At 65.4% G+C, this 22,848-nt stretch overlaps 3 protein-coding genes across 3 annotated transcripts; 2 read left to right on the top strand and 1 right to left on the bottom strand.

The window, feature by feature from the left end:
- The first annotated feature begins 545 nt into the window (after window positions 1-545).
- APLNR (apelin receptor) lies at window positions 546-2,152 on the top strand. Its single transcript, XM_061450900.1, has one exon. The coding sequence runs from the start codon at window positions 917-919 to the stop codon at window positions 2,015-2,017; it is 1,101 nt and encodes a 366-aa protein (XP_061306884.1). The 5' UTR covers window positions 546-916; the 3' UTR covers window positions 2,018-2,152.
- A 5,346-nt stretch (window positions 2,153-7,498) lies between these two features.
- LRRC55 (leucine rich repeat containing 55) lies at window positions 7,499-9,232 on the bottom strand. The gene is made up of 3 exons (XM_061450899.1): window positions 8,593-9,232; window positions 8,271-8,506; window positions 7,499-8,031 (listed from the first exon to the last, which is right to left on the bottom strand). The coding sequence occupies exons 1-2, from the start codon at window positions 9,206-9,208 to the stop codon at window positions 8,271-8,273; spliced, it is 852 nt and encodes a 283-aa protein (XP_061306883.1). The 5' UTR covers window positions 9,209-9,232; the 3' UTR covers window positions 7,499-8,031.
- Window positions 9,233-15,540: 6,308 nt separating this feature from the next.
- On the top strand, window positions 15,541-22,568 carry NLRP6 (NLR family pyrin domain containing 6). Its single transcript, XM_061450995.1, has 10 exons — window positions 15,541-15,878; window positions 16,051-16,089; window positions 16,178-17,900; window positions 18,709-18,798; window positions 18,980-19,153; window positions 19,492-19,662; window positions 20,005-20,175; window positions 21,170-21,340; window positions 21,952-22,122; window positions 22,447-22,568. The coding sequence occupies exons 1-10, from the start codon at window positions 15,554-15,556 to the stop codon at window positions 22,517-22,519; spliced, it is 3,108 nt and encodes a 1,035-aa protein (XP_061306979.1). The 5' UTR covers window positions 15,541-15,553; the 3' UTR covers window positions 22,520-22,568.
- The last annotated feature ends 280 nt before the right edge of the window (window positions 22,569-22,848 follow it).

Genomic DNA, 22,848 nt, shown 5'->3' with positions numbered 1-22,848 from the left:
CTCCGCGCTCCAGTCCTGGCTCCCCCCGGGCTTTTCCCACCCCCCCGGGGCCCTCGTGGCTTTCACACTTCCCCTCCTGCCGCGTTCCCCCGGGGCTGTCCCCAGAGCTGGAACCGGGAGGGCTCAGCCCCGGTGGGGCAAGGCGGCTCCATGGGCGGTGGGAGCGCCCCTCCCGCTCCTGCCCGGGGGCGTTCGGTCCGGCCCAGCTGCAGCTGCTCCGGCTGCAGCACCGGGCAGCGGATCCCGGAGCACCGGCAGCTCCCGACCTCCTCCGGTCCCGCGCACACGGGGGGGGGGCCGCTCCCCCCTCGGTTTCGGTGAACGCTCCCAGCGCCTCGGGCGGAGCCGGGAGCGTTTGCAGAGCGCCAAACGCCAAACGCCCAACGCCAAACAAACACCAAACGCTCCCTGCAGCATCCAAACGCCAGAGGGTCCCAAACGCAAAACACCAAATGCAAACACCCCCTCCCGCACAGCACCCGGCCGCCAACCCCCAGTGTGGGACCTGGCGCGATACCCCGAAGCTGACACCCCAGGTGCACGTTTGAGCTTCGCTGGCAGAGCCGGGTCCCCCCCACCCCACCGGGGCTCCTTCCCCTCCTCGGTCCCCCCCCCGGGGGTGTTGGGGCTCCCGGAGCCGCGTTCTCTGCCCCCGGAGCCGGTGTTTGACACTTGGGTGCGAGCTGGAGCAGCCCCCAGGAAGGAGCCGGAGCGGGAGGGGGAGCTGTGAAATTTCCCACGGGGCTCCCCCCATCCGCCCCCCCCGCCCTTCCCATCCCATCCCGGAGGGCGGAGGAGGAGGAGGAGGAAGGGGAGGTAACGCGGGGGGGATGCGCTGGGCCGGGCTCAGAGGGCCGGAGGAGCTCGGTGAGCACGGGATGAGCTGAGCTGAGCTCACCCAGCCCAGGCCGGCGGCATGGAGGAGGCGACGGAGGCCTATGCCTATGGGGACAACGACACAGAGTGCGAGTACGAGGAGTGGGGCCCCTCGCTGGCGCTGCTGCCCACCATCTACCTGCTGGTGTTCCTGCTGGGCACGGTGGGCAACGGGCTGGTGCTCTGGACCGTCTTCAAGGGCGGGCAGGACCGGCGGCGCTCGGCAGACACCTTCATCGCCAACCTGGCCGCCGCCGACCTCACCTTCGTGGCCACGCTGCCGCTGTGGGCTGCCTACGCCTGGCTGGGCTACCACTGGCCCTTCGGCACGGCCGCCTGCAAGGTCAGCAGCTACCTGGTGTTCGTCAACATGTACGCCAGCGTCTTCTGCCTGACGGGGCTGAGCTTCGACCGCTACCTGGCCATCGTGCGGCCGCTGGCCACGGCCAAGCTGCGCTCCCGGGTCAGCGGGCTCGTGGCCACCGTGGCCCTGTGGGTGCTGGCGGCGCTGCTGGCGCTGCCTGCCCTGGTGCTGCGGCGCGCGGCCGCGCTCGGTGGGGACACCAGGATCACCTGCTACATGGACTACGGGGGCCTGGCGGCACCGGGCACCGAGGGCGCCTGGGAGGTGGGTTTGGGGCTCTCCTCCACCGCGCTCGGCTTCGTGGCCCCCTTCGCCGTCATGCTGACCTGCTACTTCTTCATCGCCCGCACCGTGGCCAGCCACTTCCACCGGGAGCGCGCGGAGGGGCCCCGCAAGCGCAAGCGCCTCCTCACCATCATCACGGTGCTGGTGGCCGCCTTCGGGGGCTGCTGGCTGCCCTTCCACCTGGTGAAGACCCTGTACGTGCTGATGGACCTGGGCGTGCTGCCCTGGTCCTGCGGCCTCCACACCTTCCTCAGCAACCTGCACCCCTACTGCTCCGGCATCGCCTACATCAACAGCTGCCTCAACCCCTTCCTCTACGCCTTCTTCGACCCCCGGTTCCGCCGTGCCTGCGCCGCGCTCCTGTGCTGCCGCCCCCCCGGGCCCGGCACCGAGCGCTCCGGCAGCTACTCCTCGGGGCAGGGGGGCAAGGGGGCGGCGGCGCCGGCGGGCAAACTGGACCCCGCCACCCAGGAGACGCTGTTCCGTGCCTGAGCCCGCCCCGGTGCCCCCCGAGCTGGTCTCCTTGGGGGGACCCCACCGCCTCCTCCTGCCCCGGAGCCTGGCTTGCTCTGGGGTCCTGCTGCTGGGAAGGGAAAGCTGCGGCAGGGGCTGGGCAGAGCCCCCGGGGGGCTCAGGCAGCGGCGCCCTCAGCACCCGCCCCCCCCCCCCCCATCCCCCGCCGGGCTCGGGATTTTGTGACAAATAAATGGATTTTGGTTAAAAAAAGAGCAGGGTGTTTGTGCAGATCGATGGGGAGTGGGGTCGGGGGTGGCGGGGGGAGCAGTGTTGGGGGGTGGCTGGGTTGTAGGGTCGGGGGGGGAGGTTGTGTGTGTGTGTGTGTGTGCACCATGGGGTGTCCCTGTGTGTGTGTGTGCACCATGGGGTGTCCCTGTGTGTGTGTGTGCACCGTGGGGTGCTCCTGTGTGTGTGTGTGTGCACCGTGGGGTGCTCCTGTGTGTGTGTGTGCACCGTGGGGTGTCCCTGTGTGTGTGTGTGTGCACCTTGGGGTGTCCCTGTGTGTGTGTGTGCACCGTGGGGTGTCCCTGTGTGTGTGTGTGCACCGTGGGGTGCTCCTGTGTGTGTGTGTGTGCACCGTGGGGTGTCCCTGTGTGTGTGTGTGTGTGCACCGTGGGGTGCCCCTGTGTGTGTGTGTGTGCACCGTGGGGTGCCCCTGTGTGTGTGTGTGCACCGTGGGGTGTCCTTGTGTGTGTGTGTGTGTGTGTGTGCACCGTGGGGTGTCCCTGTGTGTGTGTGTGTGTGTGTGCACCGTGGGGTGCCCCTGTGTGTGTGTGTGCACCGTGGGGTGTCCCTGTGTGTGTGTGTGCACCGTGGGGTGCTCCTGTGTGTGTGTGTGTGTGTGTGCACCGTGGGGTGCCCCTGTGTGTGTGTGTGCACCGTGGGGTGTCCCTCTGTGTGTGTGTGTGCACCTTGGGGTGTCCCTGTGTGTGTGTGTGCACCGTGGGGTGCCCCTGTGTGTGTGTGTGTGCACCAGGGGTGTCCCTGTGTGTGTGTGTGTGCACCAGGGGGTGTCCCTGTGTGTGTGTGTGTGTGTGCACCAGGGGGTGTCCCTGTGTGTGTGTGTGTGCACCAGGGGTGCCCCTGTGTGTGTGTGTGTACCGTGGGGTGCCCCTGTGTGTGTGTGTGTGCACCAGGGGTGTCCCTGTGTGTGTGTGTGTGCACCAGGGGTGTCCCTGTGTGTGTGTGTGTGCACCAGGGGGTGTCCCTGTGTGTGTGTGTGTGCACCAGGGGTGTCCCTGTGTGTGTGTGTGCACCAGGGGGGGTCTCTACACCCCACAGCTGCTGTGTTCCCTCCTGGGTACCCCCTGGCTCCCCTCAGCCCCCTTTGGGCTCAACCCCTGGTCACGCTCTCCCGGTCTCTTCCCCAGCTCAGCTGGGAAATGGGACAATTCCCATCCCTGCTCTGCAGCACCGCAGGCACCGGGACGTGGATGTTTTAACCCCCTGAGGGGTCCCCGTGGGGGGTCCCAGCCGCCCCCCAGCCCTGATTGCATCAGGAGGCCCTGTGCCACCGAATCCTATTTTCAGGATTTTCAGCTCCTTATCTGAGGCCAGCCCCAGCCCCGGGTGATTCACCCTGTGCCTGATGGGATTAAACACCCCGAACACAGGGATGGGGCTGAGGAGATGGGACAAGGGGTGGGATGAGGAACGATGGGGCAAGGGATGGGATGCAGGACTGCTCGGGTTTGGGGGAAGGGGGCTTGGGCAGGACAAGCCCCCCCCCCCCCCCAAGCCGGGATTTTGATGAGCCACCAAATGGCTCCTGTCCCATTTCCCTCCCGGCCCCCGCGGCTTCCTGAGGCTTCGCTCTAAATAAATCTTGCCCCTATTTGTTATTTACATCCTTCATTTACTCGTGATGAACTATCCTGTCCCTCAGCCTTTGTTCCCGCTTGGAAAGGATGCGGGATGATTACTGGGCTCCTTGGGCAGCTTCCCGTCGGGGGGGAGCTGCCTCAGCCTTCCCCTTGCCACCACCTCGCTATGGAGCCAGCCTGGCCAGAGCCACCGCGGGGCTCTTTGGTTTGACCAAGTGAATGGGGGGGAGCCACGGGGGATCTTTGCCGGGGGGGGGGGGATTTGGGGGAAAGCTGCATCAGGGGCACATCCCGAAGGGGAATTTGGAGGGAGGGAGAAGTGCGTTTGCACACCGGAGAGACCCCTGATAGTGCTCACCCGTGTGTCCATCCATCAACCCGTCTGTCCATCCATCAACCCAGCCAGCCCTCCCTATCTCCCTCCCTCCTTCATTCCTCCTTCCCTGTCTCCATTCCTCCATCCAGGCATCCCTCCCTCCCTCCCTCCCTCCCTCCCTCCCTCTCTGCCTTTATCCCTCCCTCTTTCCCTCCATCCTCCCTCTATCCTTCTATCCATCCCTCCCTCCGTAATTCCCTCCTCCCTTCCCACCCCCCCATCCTTCCACCCTTCCACCCCTCATCCCGTCCATCCCACCCCAACCCCACATATCGCAGCACTCAGGGAGCTGATGGGCCCCTGTGTTTTGAGGGGGGGGGGGGGGGGGCTCTGAGGGCCGTTTCCTCCCCGGTGGGCACGGAAACGGCCGCGGGCTCCGCGCCAGCGGAGACGGGAGCTCAGACTTTCTATCCGCCTCTTGGAGATTTCCCTTTCCCTTCCAGGAGGGAAACGTTCCCTGAGGAGTCCCCGGGGGGATGCGGGGATACTTTGGAATAAACACAAGGCCGGGGCCGGGGGGGGAAGGGGCGGCGGGGCCCGGACCACCCGTCGGAAGGAGATAAGGAAGGTGTTGTCTTCCTGCAGCAGCAGGCGAGGAAAGATGAGGAGCGGAGATAGGGGGCAGAGGCGAGGAGCAGGGCCGGGGGGATGGGGACGGGGAGCATCCTTGGGAAGCCTTGGGAATGCGGAGGAACTGGGGGTGCGCTGCCGCGAGCAATCTGGGCACCCCCAGCCCCAAACAGGGGCTGATGCTTCTGCTCCTGCATCTGGGGGATGCTCCCGGCTGGAAGAGCGGAGCTTGTTCCTTGCAGGGAGCTTGGGCTGGAGCTGACGGTGTGCGCCGTGGGGGGGGCGCGGAGATGGGGACGGGGACAGGACCCAGCTCCCCGCCGGCACCAAACGGCCAAGCGGGGGGTGCCCCCGGGAGCCCCTTTGAAGCAGCTCCTGCTCAGCCCCGCTCCGGTGCTTCACACCTCCCGCCCCAGCAAACGGAGCGGCCCCCCCCCCGCGTCCCGCACCGGCGGCTCCGGCCCCGCTTCGTGCCCGGGTTCGCTTGTGACAGAGCCCACGGCCAGGAATGGGCGAGAAAACAACGGGGGGAGGGCGCTGGTGTTTGCCCCGGTGGGACCCGACCCCAGATTTGCCCCCAACAGCCCCTTGGGGCCGATTGTCCCAGTGTTTGGGGAAGGAAAAGCTCCAGGTTGTTGTGGGAGGCGCCGGGGACGGGGACGAGGGAGAGCTCAGGGTACAGACGGGGGGGGGGAGGGAAGAGATAAAATTGGGTCTAAAGGGGGACAAAGTTTGGGGGTTTCTCTCCATCTCCAGAGGTCCAAGCGCCTTCAGCCAAGGGGCGGAAGGGACGAGCTGCAGAGCGGGACCTCCGGGCTCCGGTGTCCCCACAGCCCTACGGGACCCTCTGGGGCTGGGGCAGGTGGAGGGAGGATGGGGAAAAGGGGTGGGAAAAAGTGGGAGGGAGCTGAGGTTTGGGATGGCAGGTGGGGATGGAGTATGTGGGTGGGTGGGTGGGTGAGTGGATGGATGGATGGATGGACAGAGGGATGGATGGATGGATGGATGGATGGATGGATGGATGGATGGATGGATGGATGGATGGATGGATAAATGGATGGATGGATAAATGGATGGGTGGATGGTGGGAGGCCATATGGATGGATGGACAGCTGGAGTGCCGGGCTGGTGGCCATCAGAACAGCAGTGTGACGTCTGCAGTGGTCTGCTGCCTGCAGCAGTTTGGGGGTGCTGGGGGCTCACAGCAGGGCAGGGGTGCTGCCAGCCCCCCATGAGCCCCTCGAGCAGGCCTGCCATCAGTGGCATTGCCCATCCCGCTCCATGGGGCTGCCTGGACACCCCACGGCTCCAGCGTCCCCCAGCCCGCTCGGCACCGGCCGGGAGGGCCCCGGGGACACGGCGGGGACACGGAGGTGACACGGGGGTGACCTGGCTGCCGGCAGCTGGGCCCCGCTGGGACCAGGGGATGCTGCCGGAGGAATAACAGGAAGCGCCGGGAAGGGAAAACACGGCTGATGCCTTCTGCAGGCTGCGGGACGGCGCCCCTGAGGCCCCGAGCCCCCCCCGGCGTGTAACCGCTGCACACGCGTGTCACTGCCGCACACGCGTGTCCCGGCGCTGAGCCGGGCTGCGCTGATGCTCTTTATTGTTGAGGTTCGGCTCTGAAAAAGTGCTGCCGGTTACAAAAGTCCACGGTTATAAAATGTGCTCGTACAAAGACCGGGGGGGTCGGCCTCCCCCGTCCTCCCCCAGGACCCACCGGAGCGTGGAGAGGAGGGAAAGGAGGAGGGAAGAGGAGAGAGGAGGAGAAAACAAGAAATAAAATAAAATAAAATAAAATAAAATGTCAATAAGATGCAAAGAACAAAAAGAAAGGAAAGGAAAGGAAAGGAAAGGAAAGGAAAGGAGAAAGGAAAAAAGAAAAGAGAAAAAAAAAGAAAAGAAAAGAAAAGAAAAGAAAAAAGAAAAGAAAAGAAAAAAAAAGAAAAAAGAAACGAAAAGGATAAAGAGATAGAAAAGCAGTAAGAGAAAAAGAACCAGAAACAAGAGGACACGAGGAGCAGGGTGATGGTGAGGGCAGGGCAGAAGCGGGAGGACGGGCAGGGCAGGAGGTGGCCGTGCCGGGGGGACACCCGTGGGGCCGGCACCCGGACACCGGCAGAACCCGGCGCACACCGCAGGTCCCCGCTCCCCGCAGCGGCTCCGGGAGCAGCGCCCGCCCTTTGTCTTTGGGGCGCAGCCGCGGGCCTGGCTGTGGGGCGGGCGCGGGGAGCTGTGCGGGGGGCTCCCCGCTGCCCCCCGAGCTGCCGGCGGGGCCGGGCCGTGTCCGCGGGCTCCAGCGGGTGTTGGGGGTGCCAAAAACAGAGAAATCAAGGAAATAAAGGAAAAATGTGCCGGGCCCAGAGCGGAATGCGGGGGGTGTGGGGTGGGTCCCTCCTCCGGCACCGCGCTCGGGGTCCCGCCTCCCCATGGGTGCTTCCCCGCAGCCCAGCGTGGCCCATCACAGATCCCCGTGACCCCCGAGTGGGCACAGGACCCGGGGAGGGGTCTGCCCCGGAGCGGCACCGCAGGGACATCGCAGCCTCCTGCGGGGGGGGGGCACCGCTTCGCCTGGGTCCCCCCTTTCCTCCTGTCTTTGGGGGCTTGGTCTGGTTTGAAGCTGCACCCACGTCCCACCCCTCTCACGGGCAGCCCCGCGGGAGGCGCTGAGGCCCCCCCGGCCCCCTCCCGGCCTCCTGTGCTGGGAACTGCGGTCCCCTCCCCGCAGCCGCAGGCGGGGACGAGGCGCCGCGGTCCCGCAGCCGCCGCGCGGAGCCCAGGGCCCGGTTTGGCACCGAACCTGCGCGAAACTTCGGAACAGAAAGGCGAGGACCGGGGGATGCTCCCGCCTGGGACGCCGCGGGCACGGCGGCCCCGGTGCTGTCCCGGCACGGCCCGGTGCCACCGGCAGGGCGCCGGCGTCCCCCGGGAGCGGCAGTGCTGAGCTGGGTGATGGCTCCAGGTCCTGGGGCCAGGCTGGAGAGCACGGGCAGGATTCGGGGGGCCTCCACTGATGATGCTTTTGGGCTGGAAGCGGGGGTTTCCTTGGATGTCCCCCATGGAGGGTGGTTGGTGTCCCCCCAAGGCACACACCACTTCTGGGGTCTCTCTCCCAAGCAGAGGGGCTGCTCCCCAGTCACAGCCCCTGGTCCCACTGCCTGGCACGGTGTGGAGGCTTCCATGGGACCCCCAAGGACCCTGTGCCGCTGCCTTCACCGGCCCTGGGTAGCGGGGACAGCAGAGTCCAAGCTCAGGGTGCTGGGGGGGGTCAATCCTGGGGGGTGCCCACCGGGACAAAACCTCCCCATACTGGGGTAGAACGAAGAGGAGGTGTCCCCTGGTCCCCCCGCCACCGCCAGGCCAGCGTCTTGAGGCCACCCTGGCGCGGGGGGCAGCGGGAGGGGACAAGGACAAGGCACAGTCCGGGGTCCCGGCGGGGTCACGGGGACGTCGGCGGTACCTAAACGTCCTCGTCCTCGCTGGCCTTGCTCCAGCGGTGGCAGCAGTTGGCGGTGATGCCCAGCAGGAAGTTGGTGGCCACCGAGGCGATGGAGACGACGAAGCCGACGAAGGCGATGAAGAGATAATCATCCAGCGTGAGCGTGAGGTGGCAGGCCTGGAAGCTCTCGTCCGTCAGCGAGAGCAGGGGGGCTCCCGCCACCTCAGGGGGGGCCCGGCACTCGGCCAGCTGCGACTCTGAGGGGGGGGACACACATCAGGACCGCGCCGGGCTCCCCCCACCCCGGTGCATGGGGCAGGAGTGCGGACGCGCGGGCACCTACCGGCAGCGCAGCGCTGGATGCGTCCCCGCAGCCACTTGAGGAAGGGCTCCATGGCACAGCCGCACACCCAGGGGTTGCCCCCCAGGCGCAGGGCCACCAGCCCGGGCAGCCCCTCCAGCGCCTCCAGGCTGAGCGCCGGCAGCGCCCCGAAGCTGAGGTCCAGCTCCCGCAGCTGCGCCAGCCCGCGGAAGGCGTCGGGGTGGACGCGGCGCAGCCCCGGGTTGTGGCTGAGGTCGAGGCGCAGGAGCCCGCTGGCCTCCAGGAACATGTCCGCCGGCACCAGGCTGAAGTTGTTGTAGCTGAGGTCGAGGTGCGCCAGGCGCCGGGCGCCCAGGAAGAGCCCGGCCGGCAGCGCCGCCAGGGAGTTGTTGCGCAGGTCGAGGGCTCGCAGCTGCCCGTAGCAGGACAGGTACCCCGGGGGGATGCTGGCGATGCGGTTGTGCGCCAGGCTCAGGTTCCCGGTGTCCAGCGGCAGCTCCGGCGGCACCGAGAAGAGGCGCTGCCCGCTGCAGTCCACCGCCTGCCCGCGGCACGTGCAAAGCACCGGGCAGCCCGCCCCGGCGCCCGCCGCCACCGCCGCCGCCGCCGCCGCCACCAGCCAGGGGCCCAGCAGCATGGCGGGGCGGCGGCGAGACACAGCCCGGCGGGCGCCGGCGAGGCCCGGGCCCTCACGGGGCGGCGGGAGCCATCCCGGCACCGGGAGGGGGCCGCTCACGCCGAGAGCCGCCGGCGGCGGGGAGCAGGGCCGGGCGCTCACAGCGATGCTCCGGCCATGCCGGCCGCATCCGGGGGGCACGGGGGGCTGCGGGCCCCGGGGGCCGGGGCGGGCCTTGTCCGGCCGGTTACGCTGCCTGCGAGGAAGAGGGGCTGGAGGAAGCCGGGGGCCGCGGCCCCGGCAGCCCTGCGGGGCACCTGCAGCCTCCCCGTGCCCCCCATGCCGGGGCCACCAGCTCCTCCAACCCCCCCCCCCCCCCCGGGGGGGTTTCAGCCAAAGCAGAGCCCCAGCCCCGCTGACCTTGCTCAGATCCACGTTGCAGTCAGATCCACGTTGCAGTGGCCAGAGCCGGGGGGCCCCGGTGCGCAGCCCCCCCCCCCCCGCCCGGTGGGGACCCCCCTCCACGGCACCCTCCCGGGGTCCCCATCCCGGCCTGCTCTCGCCCCACTCCCCATGGCCATCTTTGCTCCATCCTCCCTCGCCCGTATCCCCCCCCCCCCCCCTCCCAAGGCCCGTCCCCGCCCCACGGCCCCATCTCACGGGGGCAGGATGGTCACCACCGCCCCGGCCACCCCCTGCCTCCCCGGCCCCCGCTCCAGCTCCGGGTACTCACACCAGGGGATGAGCAGAGCTCGGTTCCCTGAAGCCTGGGCGCTGATGGGTGGCCGGGGTGGGGGGGTCCCCGGGCGGCCGCCCTTGCCCCGGAGGCCGCCAAGTTGGGCGAGCGGCTCCTGCAGCCGCGGCCAAGGCTGCTGCCGAGCCTGGCAATGGGAGCAGGGTCTTTCCCCACCTCCTTCCTCCCCTCCTCCTCGTCCTCCCTTGTCTCTCTCTTTCTCTTTTTTTTTTTTTCCTCTTTTTTTTTTTTTTCCTTGAGGGCCAGATACTGACGTTTCGGTGTCTCTTAGCAACTGCCTCCACATCTCTGAGCAACAGGAGAGCGGGATGCGGAGCGATGGAGACATGGAGACGGCGGCGGCGGCGGTGGGGAGCAACATCCCCACCCCAAGGGACGCTCTGGCTAGGTCGAGGCGGGGGGACCCGCACCCGCATGGCCGGAGGGAGCGGAACGAGGGGTCCCGAGCCCTCCCCGCATCCCCCGGCCCTGGGGAGCGTCCCCGTGGGATGGGGTGAATCAGGGTTTCCCGGGCTCTGGAAACAGACACAAATGACGTCTCGGCAGAGGGGGAGAACAAGGCACCGGGATCGCCCCGGGATCGCCATTACCGGTGCTGCCACCCCGCAGGGAGCCGCTGCCGCGGTGCAGCCGTAGCGGCTGCGGCAGGGACGTGCATTCCCATTGAAAGCCGACCTAACCCTGCACACGAACCCCATCAGCCGCTGGAGCTGGAATGTGCCTTGGGTTCAGTTTTCCCTGCTCACAGACCTGGAAAATGCCTCAGATTGACACTGATTGTTTTGCTCTGCCCGAGCCGAAAAATCCCGTTTCCTTTCTCCTTTTGGATGGGGAGGAACGGGATTCAGCTGCTGCCCTGCCCCCGCAGCCGGCTTTTGGCCATGAAGCAGCCCTTTTCAATCACAAGGATGCCTGTGTTTTGCTCTGGAAGCGTTGCCACACCATGGCTGTGGCACTGTTGGGAAGGAGGCATCTTCAACCCGTGCATCTGGGGTGGGGGTTCCTCGTTTTCATTTCCTCCTGCTGTTTTCATGGTGTGCCTCCTTTTCCCGGCTGGATCCCGGTGCCTCCTCCTCCCGCAGGACGGCTCCTCCGCCCGGGGGCACACGGTGCCCCTCGCTGCGGTGTCACCGGTGCTGCCAGCAGCTCCGGGAGCCGAATGCACCCGGACAGCCCCAGAGCCACGCCGGGCAGAGGCAGCACTGGGGATGAGCCCGAGCCGGCTGCAGGTCCCCTCCTGCTGCCGGGGTTTTTCCACCCCCCCAGGATTTCGGGCTACATTGGCAGCAAAGGATCCAACCCATGCCCGGAGTGGGGAGAGCTCGGCAGCGGCCCCCTGCCAACACCCCTGTGGTCACAGCCATGGAGACACAGCCATGGGGTCACCACGAGCCCCTGTGAGAGCCCAGCCCCATCGAAACAGCGTTCCCGGGACAGACCCACAAGCGGGAGAGAGACGGGTTTTTGGATGATCCCTCCAAGCTTGATTCCAGACCCCCCCTTTTCAATTCTCCTTCCCTGTCCCTTCTCTGGGGAGGTGTTGGCAGCCACCAGCCCGGCTCAGTCCAGACCGAGGAGCCTGGGATGGCTCCGAGGAGCCTGGCTTGATAAATCTGCCTTACATCCAGGGCTTTATCTCTCTCAGGGCAGGCAGCATCTGATAGCCTGCTTCATTTAACCCGTGTGCATTCAGGCTTTGGGGAGGAGGAGGAAAGGAGAGGAAGGCCTACAGGATCGACAGGAAATCTGGAGAGGGGCTTGGGACAAGGGCCTGTAGGCACAGGCCAAGGGGAATGGCTTGAACCTGCCTGAGGGGAGGCTGAGCTGAGCTCTTAGGCAGAAGCTCTTCCCTGTGAGGGTGCTGAGGCGCTGGCACAGGGTGCCCAGAGAAGCTGTGGCTGCTCCATCCCTGGCAGTGTTCAAGGGCAGGTTGGACACAGGGGCTTGGAGCAAGCTGCTCCAGTGGAAGGGGTCCCTGCCCGTAGCAGGGGTTGGAGCTGGAGGAGCTTTAAGGTCTCTTCAACACAACCCACTGTGATTCTGAGGCTCTAGGAATGGTGGCATCTTTTCTCTTGACAGTGGTCAGAGCAGCTGGTCACAAACAGCAGCTCCTTGCTGGCCCTCCAACAGCAGCACAGCGCTGGGCTGCAGCCTGAGATGGTGACAGGAGACGTGGCTCCAGCAGCATCTTCCTGCTCCCCTGCACAGCTCTCACACCCCTCGCTTGGTGCAGCTGCCATGCTGTCACCTGGGGCAGTGCCTCAAACCCCTGTTTACTGCATGTGCCTCTACCGCCAGCGCCCATCCACGTGTCTTCCTGTGCTGGGGAGCAACGGGGAAGGCTTGGGCACAGCACAGCCGCTCTCCTGGCCCCGCTGTGGGTTTCAGCACCCTTTAGCACATCCTGGGGCACTGGGGCTGGCCCGTGCCGTGTGGCACTGGGCTGCCCTGGGGATGATGTGGTTTCTTTCAGGTGAGGCCCCATTGCGGTGCCAGTGGGAGCAGCATCTGTCTGAACTTCCTGCCCCTCACAGCCCTGCGGTTCTGTGGGGCAGGAAGTTCAGACAGAGGGCACCCGGTGAGAGCCACGGCCTGCGGCTGTGCCAAGGAGCTGTCAGAGCACACTGTCAGAGCATCATCAGAGCACCTTTGGGGCACCATTGAAACATCATCGGAGCACCTTTGGGGCACCATTGAAACATCATCGGAGCACCTTTGGGGCACCATTGAAACATCATTGGAGCACCTTTGAGGCACCATTAGAGCATCATTGGAGCACCTTTGGGGCACCATTGGAGCATCATCGGAGCATCTTTGGGGCACCATTGAAACATCATTGGAGCACCTTTGGGACACCATCGGAGCATCATCACAGCACCAGCATTGAATCCTAGTATCAAAAGATCTTTAAGACCATTAAGTCCAACCATTGGAGCACCACTGGAGCACCACTGGAGCACTGTCCCTTGCCAAGTGAGCACCCGTCCCCCCCCCAAAACCTCACTGCAGCCACGATGTGCCCAGATTCTGCATCACCAATATTTAAGCAATAAAGTCAGTGTGGAGCTCAGTGTCTCCAGCATCACTCCCAACACATCACACCAGTTCTTAACTGGTTGCTCCACCACCACGAATGAGTTTGCAGTAATTCATCCCAGTCTGAATGACACCGCTGTAAGCTGGGGGAAGCGAAGGGGAACAGGAGCGGCACTGCAGGGCTCAGCTCGACTTCAGTTTGGGTCTCTCCGTCCAGAGCACGTTTCTCCTGTGCCTGAGGCCCTTTGTCATCAGAAGTCCCAACCCCAAAGTGGTTTCTGGAGCGTGGGGTGTCCATGGCGAGGGTGAGCCTCAAAGTGCTTCACCCCCAGCTGAGCAGGTTTCACTGGTGCTGCAGTGGGGGTGCTGCAGTGAGGGTGCTGCAGTGGGGGTGTTGCAGTGGGGGTGCTGCAGTGAGGGTGCTGCAGTGCGGGTGCTGCAGTGCGGGTGCTGTAGTGGGGGTGCTGCAGTGGGGGTGCTGCAGTGGGGGTGCTGCAGTGCGGGTGCTGTAGTGGGGGTGCTGCAGTGGGGGTGCTGCAGTGGGGGTGCTGCAGTGGGGGTGCTGCAGTGGGGGTGCTACAGTGAGGGTGCTGTAGCCTTCTCTGGGACACTGGGTTTCTGTGCACGCTCCGTTGCCTGCCGTGGGGCTGAGCTGTGCTTTTGGTTTCTCTTCACACCCCACCCGGTGTCACCTCCTGCAGAGCTGCTCTGGGGACGTCTATGCAGCACCAGAGATGCTCAGAGATGGGTTCTGCTGCTACCAGTGCCATGCTCGGGCTGCACCATGCCTGCTGCTTCCTCTCCTGCACAGCCAGGGTTGTGCAATGGTTGGTGTGGTGAGATCACGGAACACAGCCGTTCATCCACACTTTGCCTTCTGGAGGCTCCTCAGGGTCTGGGTCTGGTGCTTGTGGGGCAGCCTGAGGTTCTGAACGTTTCTGCTTGAGCAGGAAGCCCATGCATGCCCCGTCCCGGTGCAGGACCCACTGCCTGGGCAGAGCAGAGCAGAGCAGAGCAGAGCAGAGCCACACCACTGTGCGGCCACGCTGGCCATGGGCTGGTACCTGAGCCCTGCCCTGGAGGGGAGACACCAGAGCTGATGCCGGGCTCTGTGCTGGGATGAGAAGTCACCACTCCCCCTCTCCCTGACCAGGCCCCGGGTGTTGGGGCTCAGCAGCATGTCCCAAGGGGAGCAAGGACTTGACCGGCAGCCAAGCCACAGTGTCGGGGGGCTGAGGTCCCCCTCATGCCTTCAACGAACCCTCCCCTGCAGCATGAGGAGGATGGAGCCAGTGCTGAGAAGAGGAAACTAAAAGAGGTGCAGAATGTGATGCGCTCTGAGAGCGTTGACCTAAGAAGGAAATCAACGTGTTGAAGGGCGAGTTGCTCACTCAGGAAACAGGAGTGCGTATGTGGCTCCTGGGCTTGCGGTGAGCTCCATCCCTACAGAGCCTCTGGCCCAGTGGCCCTGCACAGAGTGCCCCACGCAGCGCAGCCCAGCAGAGCAGGGCCAGCAGCCACCCTGGGCTCTGCTGCTGGAGGCACCCACATCCTCATATGGCTCTCCTGGTGAGGACAGATCTCCTGGTAGGGAAGCTGCTCTCCTGGTGGGATACGGTGAGGATGGTGCTCTCCTGGTGAGGACATTGCTCTGCTTGGTGGGACACTGGTCTCCTGGTAGGTCCTCAGATTTCCTGGTGGGAACAATGCTCTGGAGGTGGGGGCCCTGCTCTGGTGGTGAGGTCTCTGCTCTGGTGATAAGGACTGTGCTCTGCTCATGGGGTCTCTGCTCTGGTGATGGGGTCATTGCTCTGGTGATAAGGACTGTGCTCCGCTCATGGGGTCTCTGCTCTGGAAATGGCGTCTCTGCTCTGGTGATGACTGTGCTCTGCTCATGGGGTCTCTGCTCTGGTGATGGGGTCTCTGCTCTGGTGATAAGGACTGTGCTCTGCTCATGGGGTCTCTGCTCTGGTGATGGGGTCTCTGCTCTGGTGATAAGGACTGTGCTCTGCTCATGGGGTCTCTGCTCTGGTGATGGGGTCATTGCTCTGGTGATAAGGACTGTGCTCTGCTCATGGGGTCTCTGCTCTGGTGATGGGGTCTCTGCTCTGGTGATGACTGTGCTCTGCTCATGGGGTCTCTGCTCTGGTGATGGGGTCTCTGCTCTGCTCATGGGTTCTCTGCTTTGGTTTTGGAGTCTCTGCTCTGCTTGTGGGACATGGCTCCAGCGAGGCTTTGCAGCAAGGAGCTGCCCCACTGTGCCTTGTGCTGGTGGGGATGGTCTGGGGTGGGGGAGCAGGCAGGGCAACTTCAGCCAGCCCCACAAACAGCCCCATAGCCCCACAGCCCTGCAGCTCCACAGCCCTACAGCCAACCCCACAGCCCCACAGCCCTGGAGAGCAGAGCACAGAGGAGGAAGTTGGTGGCAGCAGGGGCAGAGCTGCTCGGGGCAGAGGCAGCACAACAGGATGGGGCTGTGTGGGGCTGGAGGGGTCTCACAGGGCTCTTGCTATGGGGCTGTGTGTGGGGCTGCAGGGGTCTCACAGTGGCTTTGCAGCAGGGGCCAAGCTGTGCCCATGCACATGGGCAGCAGCAGGAGCGGTGCCCCGGGCAGCGGCCACTGGCAGGGGCAGGGCAGGGCTGGGGATCTCCTGCTCCGTGCCCTGGAGGACCTCTCCCAGCTGGATTTTAAGCGGTTCCGGGATGCGCTGGCTCACGCAGAGCTGCGCGGCTGCAGCCCCATTCCCTGGGGCCGGCTGCAGAATGCCGACTGGATAGACACCAAGAACCTCATGCTGGAGTTCTATGGCACGGAGGCCGCCCTGGACGTGGCGATGACCGTCCTGGAGCACATCCAGCTCCGCAACACCGCTGCCGTGCTCCGGGAGAGCAGAGAGAGAGGTGGGAATGCTGAGCAGCTCCCGGCCCCATTCCAGGGGCTGTGTGTGCAGGAGCCCTGCAGGGCCAGGAGGCTGCTATGGATGCGGGTCCCTGTGGCCGGGCGTGGGGAAGCGGAGGGGTTTGGGGTGCTGGAGCTCAGCGATGGTTCCCACTAACGCCCCTTTTCCCTCAGAGCTGGGGCCTGCTCCTCTGCTGGGATCATCGCCACCAGGTAGGTACGGGCAGGGGAAAGCGCGGGGGCTCCTCTGCCGCTGCCGCCCCGTGCTCTGCTGCTGCCCGAGGGGGGGGTCACCTTCCAGATCACCGCAGTGGGTACAAGAGGGCCGTGCGCCAGGCCTACGGCCGCATGAAGGACCTGAACGGGCGGTTGGGCGACAGCGCGAGCCTCAGTGCTCGGTACGCGCGGCTGGTGATGGTCACCGAGCACCGCGACGAGCGGCAGCGAGAGCGCGAGATCGCGGCCGTGGGGCGCGGGCACGCGGACCTCATGAAGGAGCGCGCCGGCTCCTCCATCGCCGTCGCCGACCTCTTCAAGCCCGACGAGGAGGGCTGGAGCCCCAAGGAGGTGGTGCTGCTGGGCGCCGCGGGCATGGGGAAGACCATGACGGCCAGGAAGATCATGCTGGACTGGGCGTGCGACCGAATGTTCGAGGAGTTTGACTTCGTGTTCTACATCCACTGCCGCGAGGGGAACCTCCTGGCCGGCGAGGCCAGCATGGCCGACCTCCTGGCGCGGTGCTGCCCCGGCAGCCCCCTGCCGCTGGACGCGGTGCTGCAGCAGCCGGAGAAGCTCCTGTTCGTCATCGACGGCTTTGACGAGCTGCGCTTCTCGGTGGAGCAGCCGTGGTCGGAGCTGTGCGCGGAGCCCGGCGAGCGGCGCCCGGTGGCCGTGGTCCTCGCCAGCCTGTTCCGCAGGAGGCTCCTGTGCCACAGCTCCCTGCTCATCACCACCAGGCCGGCGGCGCTGCAGAGCCTGCGGCGGCTCCTGGAGCACGAGCGCTGCGCCGAGATCCTGGGCTTCTCGGAGGCGGACCGGAGGGATTACTTCCAGCGGTTCTTCGGCAGCGCGGAGCAGGCGGCGGCCGCCTTCCGCTTCGTGCGGGGCCACGAGCTGCTCTTCACCATGTGCCTGGTGCCCGTCGTCTGCTGGATCGTCTGCACCGTGCTGAGGCAGCAGCTCGGCCGCGCCGGCGGCCTGGCCCACGGCCCCCGCACCACGACCGGGATCTACGTGCTCTACCTCTCGGCGCTGCTGCGCTCCCTGCGCGGGCGGCAGCGGCAGGATGTGCCCGCCGTGCTCCGCAGGCTCTGCTGCCTGGCGGCCGGCGGCGTCCGCGGGCAGAGGGTCCTCTTTGAGGAGCAGGAGGTGCAGGGGCTGGCGCTGGGCCGGCAGGAAGCCCTCCCGCTCCTCCTCAACGAGCACCTCTTCCAGAAGGACATTTCCTGCGTCAGCTCCTACGGCTTCATCCACCTCAGCTTCCAGGAGTTTTTCGCGGCACTCTTCTACCTGCTGGAAGATGAAGGGGAGGAGCAGGAGCCCCTCGTGGGTCCCAGCAGGGACGTGAAGGAGCTGCTGGAGAGCTACGGCAGCTCCAGGAACTACTTCGTCCTGACCGTGCGGTTCCTCTTTGGACTCTTAAACGAGGATCGCAGGAGGGAGCTGGAGCAGGAGACGGGCTGTAAAATCTCTGCCAGGATTACGCAGGATTTGCTGGAGTGGCTTCAGGACAGCCAGAAAACGGCCCTGGCTCTTCTGCTGGAGGAGACGGGGCTGGTCCGCGACCTGGAGCTCTGCCACTGCCTCTACGAGCTGCAGGACGAGCGGCTGGTGGCGGCCGCCCTGTGCCCCTTCACGGGGCTGCGCCTACATGGGCTCAACCTCAACCGCTTCGACCAGGTCGTCCTTGCCTTCAGCCTGAGGAGGTTCCCTGGGCTGCAGGTGCTGGAGCTGGGGCACTGCTGCTTCCTGTGGGATGAGCCCGAGGACACCGCAGAGCCGCAGCCGTGCAAGAAGCTGCGCCGGTGCGTGGGGTCCTGGGCTGCTGAGCCCCCTGAGCCCCGGGGGTTTGGTGAGATCTGCATGGGCAGAGCCGTGACCTCGAGTCACAGCCGGTGGGCAGGGAGCAGTGCTGGGAGAGGGAGGGAAGGAGGAACAAGGATAGGATAGGATAGGATAGGATAGGATAGGATAGGATAGGATAGGATAGGATAGGAATAGGATAGGATAGGATAGGATACGATAGGATAGGATAGGATAGGACAGGCTACAATAGGATACGATAGGATATGATAGGATATGATATGGGTAGGGTTAGAGGTAGGGGTGGGATAAGAATAGGAATAGGAAAGCAATAAGACAGAAATAGGAACAGGATAGGAATGGGAATAGGATGGGAGCAGGAATAGGCTGGGATATGAACAGAATCCCAGACTGGTCTGGGTTGGAAGGGACAGCCTGTGCTGGGACAGTGTGTGGCTGTGCTGGCTGGGGCCAGGGACCCTCCTCCAGCAGGCTCACGGCTGTGAAACCAACAGCCCCAGCCCTGTGCTCTCAGCAGCAACCCCAGAGTGAAACCTCTGCTCTCCTTTGTGCTTGTGCGGGGAGAAAACTGGACAGAGATGAGGAGTGTGGGCACAACTTCCTCATTCTGCTCAGAGAGAACGGGTCCAGCTCAGAGATTTTTCCTTTTGGGGCAACCACAGCTCTTCTGGGCAACCTCTGCCAGTGACTCAACCCCTACCGTTTAAAGCCATTTCCCCTCATCCTGTCCCTACAGGCCCTCGGCCAAAGGCCCTCTCCACTCATTTCATAGGAAGCATCTCCTTGCAGGGAAGCCCAGGAGGAAGAGGGGATGCTGTCACCCATCCACATGCTCTGTCAAGCCCTGGAGGCATCAGGCTGTAAGCTGAAGACGCTGAGGTACGCGGCTGCTGACGGAGGGGCCGTGGCACAGAGCCCCAGCGGGGCACCGGTTGCAGCACCGGGGGTGACCACGTCCTGTGCGGTGGGACCGGCCCTGGGGGCTGCTTGTGGAGACCTGCCCGGTGTGAGGCCATCACCAGCGGCGGCCCCGACCCCTCTGCACCCCTCTCCTCTGCAGGCTGGACCGGTGTGAGCTCAGCACCGCCTGCGGCACGGCTCTGGGTTCCGTCCTCGGCACCAGCCCTGCCCTGATCGAGCTGGGCCTGGCTGGGAACAAGGACCTGGGGGACGAAGGCGTGAGGATGCTGTGCGAGGGGCTGCGGCGCGGAGCCGGCCCCCTGCGGGAGCTGCGGTGAGGGGCAGCAGGGAGGGACAGGGACACTGACACGGGGGGGGGACACGGACACTGTGTGAGGGACAGTGGGGAGGGACAGGGACACTGACACGGGGGAGAGACATGAGCATTTGCACTGTGTGAGGGACACCAGGAAGGGGTACTGGGGGGTACATGGGCACTGCGTGAGGGACACCGCTGGCGCTGCCGTGGCAGATACTGTGTGGGGGACACTGGCACTGCAGTGGGGACCCTGGAAGGTTGAAGCCATTACCACGGTGTCCGCACCGCTGCTGCAGGAGCCACCTCCAAGCTGGGGCCACCGGCACGGCCCCCCTCACTCTGTCCCCCCGCAGGTTGGGCGGCTGCAGCATCACGGCCGCGGGCTGCAGGGCTCTGGCACCGGTGCTGGCGGCAGCGCCCGGGCTGGCGCTGCTGGACCTCAGCGACAACGCGGTGGGGGACGGCGGCGTGCGGGAGCTGTGCGCGGCGCTGCGCGGACCCGGGCGCGGCCTCCGGAGGCTCGAGTATGGACCGGTCCCGCCGTGAGCCGGTGGGGCTGCAGGGTGGGACTGGGGCGGGTGCGCAGGATGCGGCCACGTCGCTGCCTGGGGATGCGTTAAACCAGCCCGGTCACAGCCCGGGGCTCAGGGGCACTGAGTCATAGAATCCCAGCCTGGTTTGTGTTGGAAGGGACCTTAAAGCTCCTCCAGCTCCAACCCCTGTCACGGGCAGGGACCCCTTCCACTGGAGCAGCTTGCTCCAAGCCCCTGTGTCCAACCTGGCCTTGAACACTGCCAGGGATGGGGCAGGAAGCAGCGGGTGGCCGGGACTCGGTGTGTCCCGGCTCAGGCCCCGATCCCCCGCAGGCTGTGGCAGTGCGGGCTGACGGAGCTGAGCTGTGAGACCCTCGCCGCGGTGCTCCCTGACACCCCCAGCCTGGCCGAGCTGCACCTGGGGGGCAACGCTGTGGGGGACGGGGGAGTGAGGCGGCTGAGCCCGGGGCTGCGGGACCCCCGCTGCCGGCTGCGCAGCCTCAGGTGGGTGACGCGATGTGGGGCTGAGCCGGGGAGGCTCTGGGAAATGCTGTGCGGCAGGAACAGGGATCTCGGTGCTCCAGGGCCAGTGGCAGAGCACTGGTGGGTGCCCCAGTCCCACAGGGCTCCACCACGGCCACCGCTGTTGAGCCAGAACTGTCTTTTCCATCTGCTTCTGAACAAGCTTTTCACCCGCTTTCGCCCTGGTGCTACCAGCGAGCCCCATCCCAGTCAGCCAGGAGCAGGAAGCCAGGCAGGACACGGCTGCTGAGGGGCTGCGGGACAGTAGTGGGATAACAGCATCAGTCACATCTGCCAGGGCAACATCCCCCTGCTGCATGGAGCCCCAGGGGCAAGGGTCCGGCTGGGTTGGTGGAGGCACAGAGCAGGGCAGGTAACAGTGAGAAATCACAGAGCCATGGAACCAACCAGGCTGGAAAAGAACTTTAAGCTCATCCAGTCCAGCCCTTACCCCAGCAGTGCCAAGGCCACCCCTAACCCATGGCACTGAGGCCTCGTCTCCACGGTGTGTGAACACTTGCAGGGCCGGTGCCTGCAGCCCTGCCCTGGGCAGCCTGTTCCAATGCCTGAGCACCCTCTGGGGCAGGAATTGTTCCTCAGCTCCATCTAAACCTGCCCTGGTGCAGCTTGAGGCCGTTTCCTCCTGTCCCATCCCTTGTTCCTTGGGAGCAGAGCCCAGCCCCTCCTGGCTCCATCCTCCTCTCGGGCACTTGTAGGCAGCCATCAGGTCCCCCCTGAGCCTTCTCCAGGCTGAACCCCCCAGCTCCCTCGGGGCACCTTTGCTTTGCAGCGATGGAGGAGGGGGACGCGCTGGGCCTGTCCAGCGGAGGTTGGGAGAGCTCCCTGGTGATGCTGAGCCGAGGGCAGGGGCTGCAGTGCCCCCGGGGACAGACGTGACTGCTGGGGGGGTGTTGGCGCTGGGGCCCTGGAGGACGGGAGAGCCCCGTGGCCAGGCCCCGCTCGCCGCTCCCCGCAGGCTGTGGCAGTGCGGGCTGACGGAGCTGGGCTGTGAGACCCTCGCCGCGGTGCTCCCTGACAGCCCCAGCCTGGCCGAGCTGCACCTGGGGGGCAACGCTGTGGGGGACGGGGGAGTGAGGCGGCTGAGCCCGGGGCTGCGGGACCCCCGCTGCCGGCTGCGCAGCCTCAGGTGGGTGACGCGATGTGGGGCTGAGTCGGGGGGCTCCGGGAGCCGCCCCTGCATCCCCGGGGCAGGGTCTCTGGGTGCGGGACCCCCCCCCCCCCGCCCCGCGTGCCTCTGGGCCGCAGGAGCCGCAGGGACCGGGTGCCCGCAGCTTGAAATGGGAAGTGATGTTTACAGTGGGTTAAATGATTCATGAGCACCCAGACGAGGTGACTTCAAGTGGCGTTTAAAGCTCTCCCAGGCGGAGCAGCAGCGCGCTCCCTGCCCCAGTTGCAGGCATTCCATCCCGTGGCACGTTCCAAGTGCATGTGCACGGATGTTTGCTCCATAAGGATCACCCCAACCCTATTTTGCTCCATAAAGACCAAATCCTATTCTGGGGTTGCGAGAAGTAACTGGGGTAACCCAGTCAAGAGGAAGCCCGGTCCTGCCCATGCCCATCCAAAGGGATGCTCCCCATCCTGGGAGGTTTTATCCAGCACCAGGACCTCACAGGAAGCCTGGAGCGAGCTCTGGAGCAAGTCCTCCCTGAAAGCTGTTTTGGGGCACGCAGCGGCCAGGCTGGGTTCCTGGCTGTGCATGGGGTGTCCCCACGTGTCCCTTCCCTGTCCCCGCAGCCTGTGGCAGTGCGGCCTCTTGGGAGCCTGCTGCGAGGACGTGTGCTCCGTGCTCCGTGCTGGATGCGCCCTGGAGACCCTGGACCTGAGCGAGAACAGCCTGGACAACGGGAGCGTGCGGGCGCTGTGCAGGGCGCTGGGGCAGCACCCCGGGTCCCTGCAGAGGCTGTGGTAAGGGACAAGGGTCCTGGCATCACCTGGGTGCTTACAGGAGCTGTGGTAAGGGACAAGGGGTCCCAACCTCCATCTAAACTTCCCCTGATGCAGCTTGAGGCCTCTTGTCCCTTGGGAGCAGAGCCTGACCCCCTTCACTGCATCCTCCTGTCAGGCAGCTGCAGAGAGCAGTAGGCTGTATAGCAGCAGGAAGCCCACAGAGGCAGGGTCCCCATGGCACCAAGACCCCCATGCTGGCCCCCTCTGCCCTCTCTGGCTGCAGTGCCATGGGCCACGGTCAGCTCGGGGAGGGGATTGACCTCTTCCTCCTCCTCCCCAAAGGCTGCCGAGCTCGGGGCTGGATGAAGAGACCCTGCAGGAGGCGGCAGCGCTTGAACAAGTCAAACTCGTGTGAGGGCTGGACCGGTGACGCGAGGGGCTCAGGGACCGAGCCTGAACGTGTGCCATGGATGAGGGGTTTCCTGTTGAGGCGTCCTTTCAGTGCTGAAAACCTTCCGACGGACTCTGCCGATCCCCCAGAGGAGCGCAGGAAGGAACCCCCTGCAGCCGAGACCTGTCTGTGCATTACGGGTCCAACAGGGCCTGCCCCAGGGCCCTGGGAGGGTGGGAAGGAGCAGAGCTGCGGCTGAAGGGAGTGGGGGTGAGGCACTGGTGGGTCCAAACTGTTTCTGTTTGCTCCCTGGTGCTGGCAGTGCCCAGACACATGGTGGCTGCCGAGATTCC

Source organism: Pezoporus flaviventris, unplaced genomic scaffold, assembly GCF_033815535.1.
Source record: "Pezoporus flaviventris isolate CSIRO_AGI_PZ_B2104156 unplaced genomic scaffold, CSIRO_AGI_Pfla_v1 ptg000012l, whole genome shotgun sequence".
In the NCBI taxonomy this organism is placed as follows: Eukaryota; Metazoa; Chordata; class Aves; order Psittaciformes; family Psittacidae; genus Pezoporus; species Pezoporus flaviventris.
Note: the sequence above shows the minus strand (reverse complement) of the source record. Positions and strands in the feature narration are given on the sequence as shown.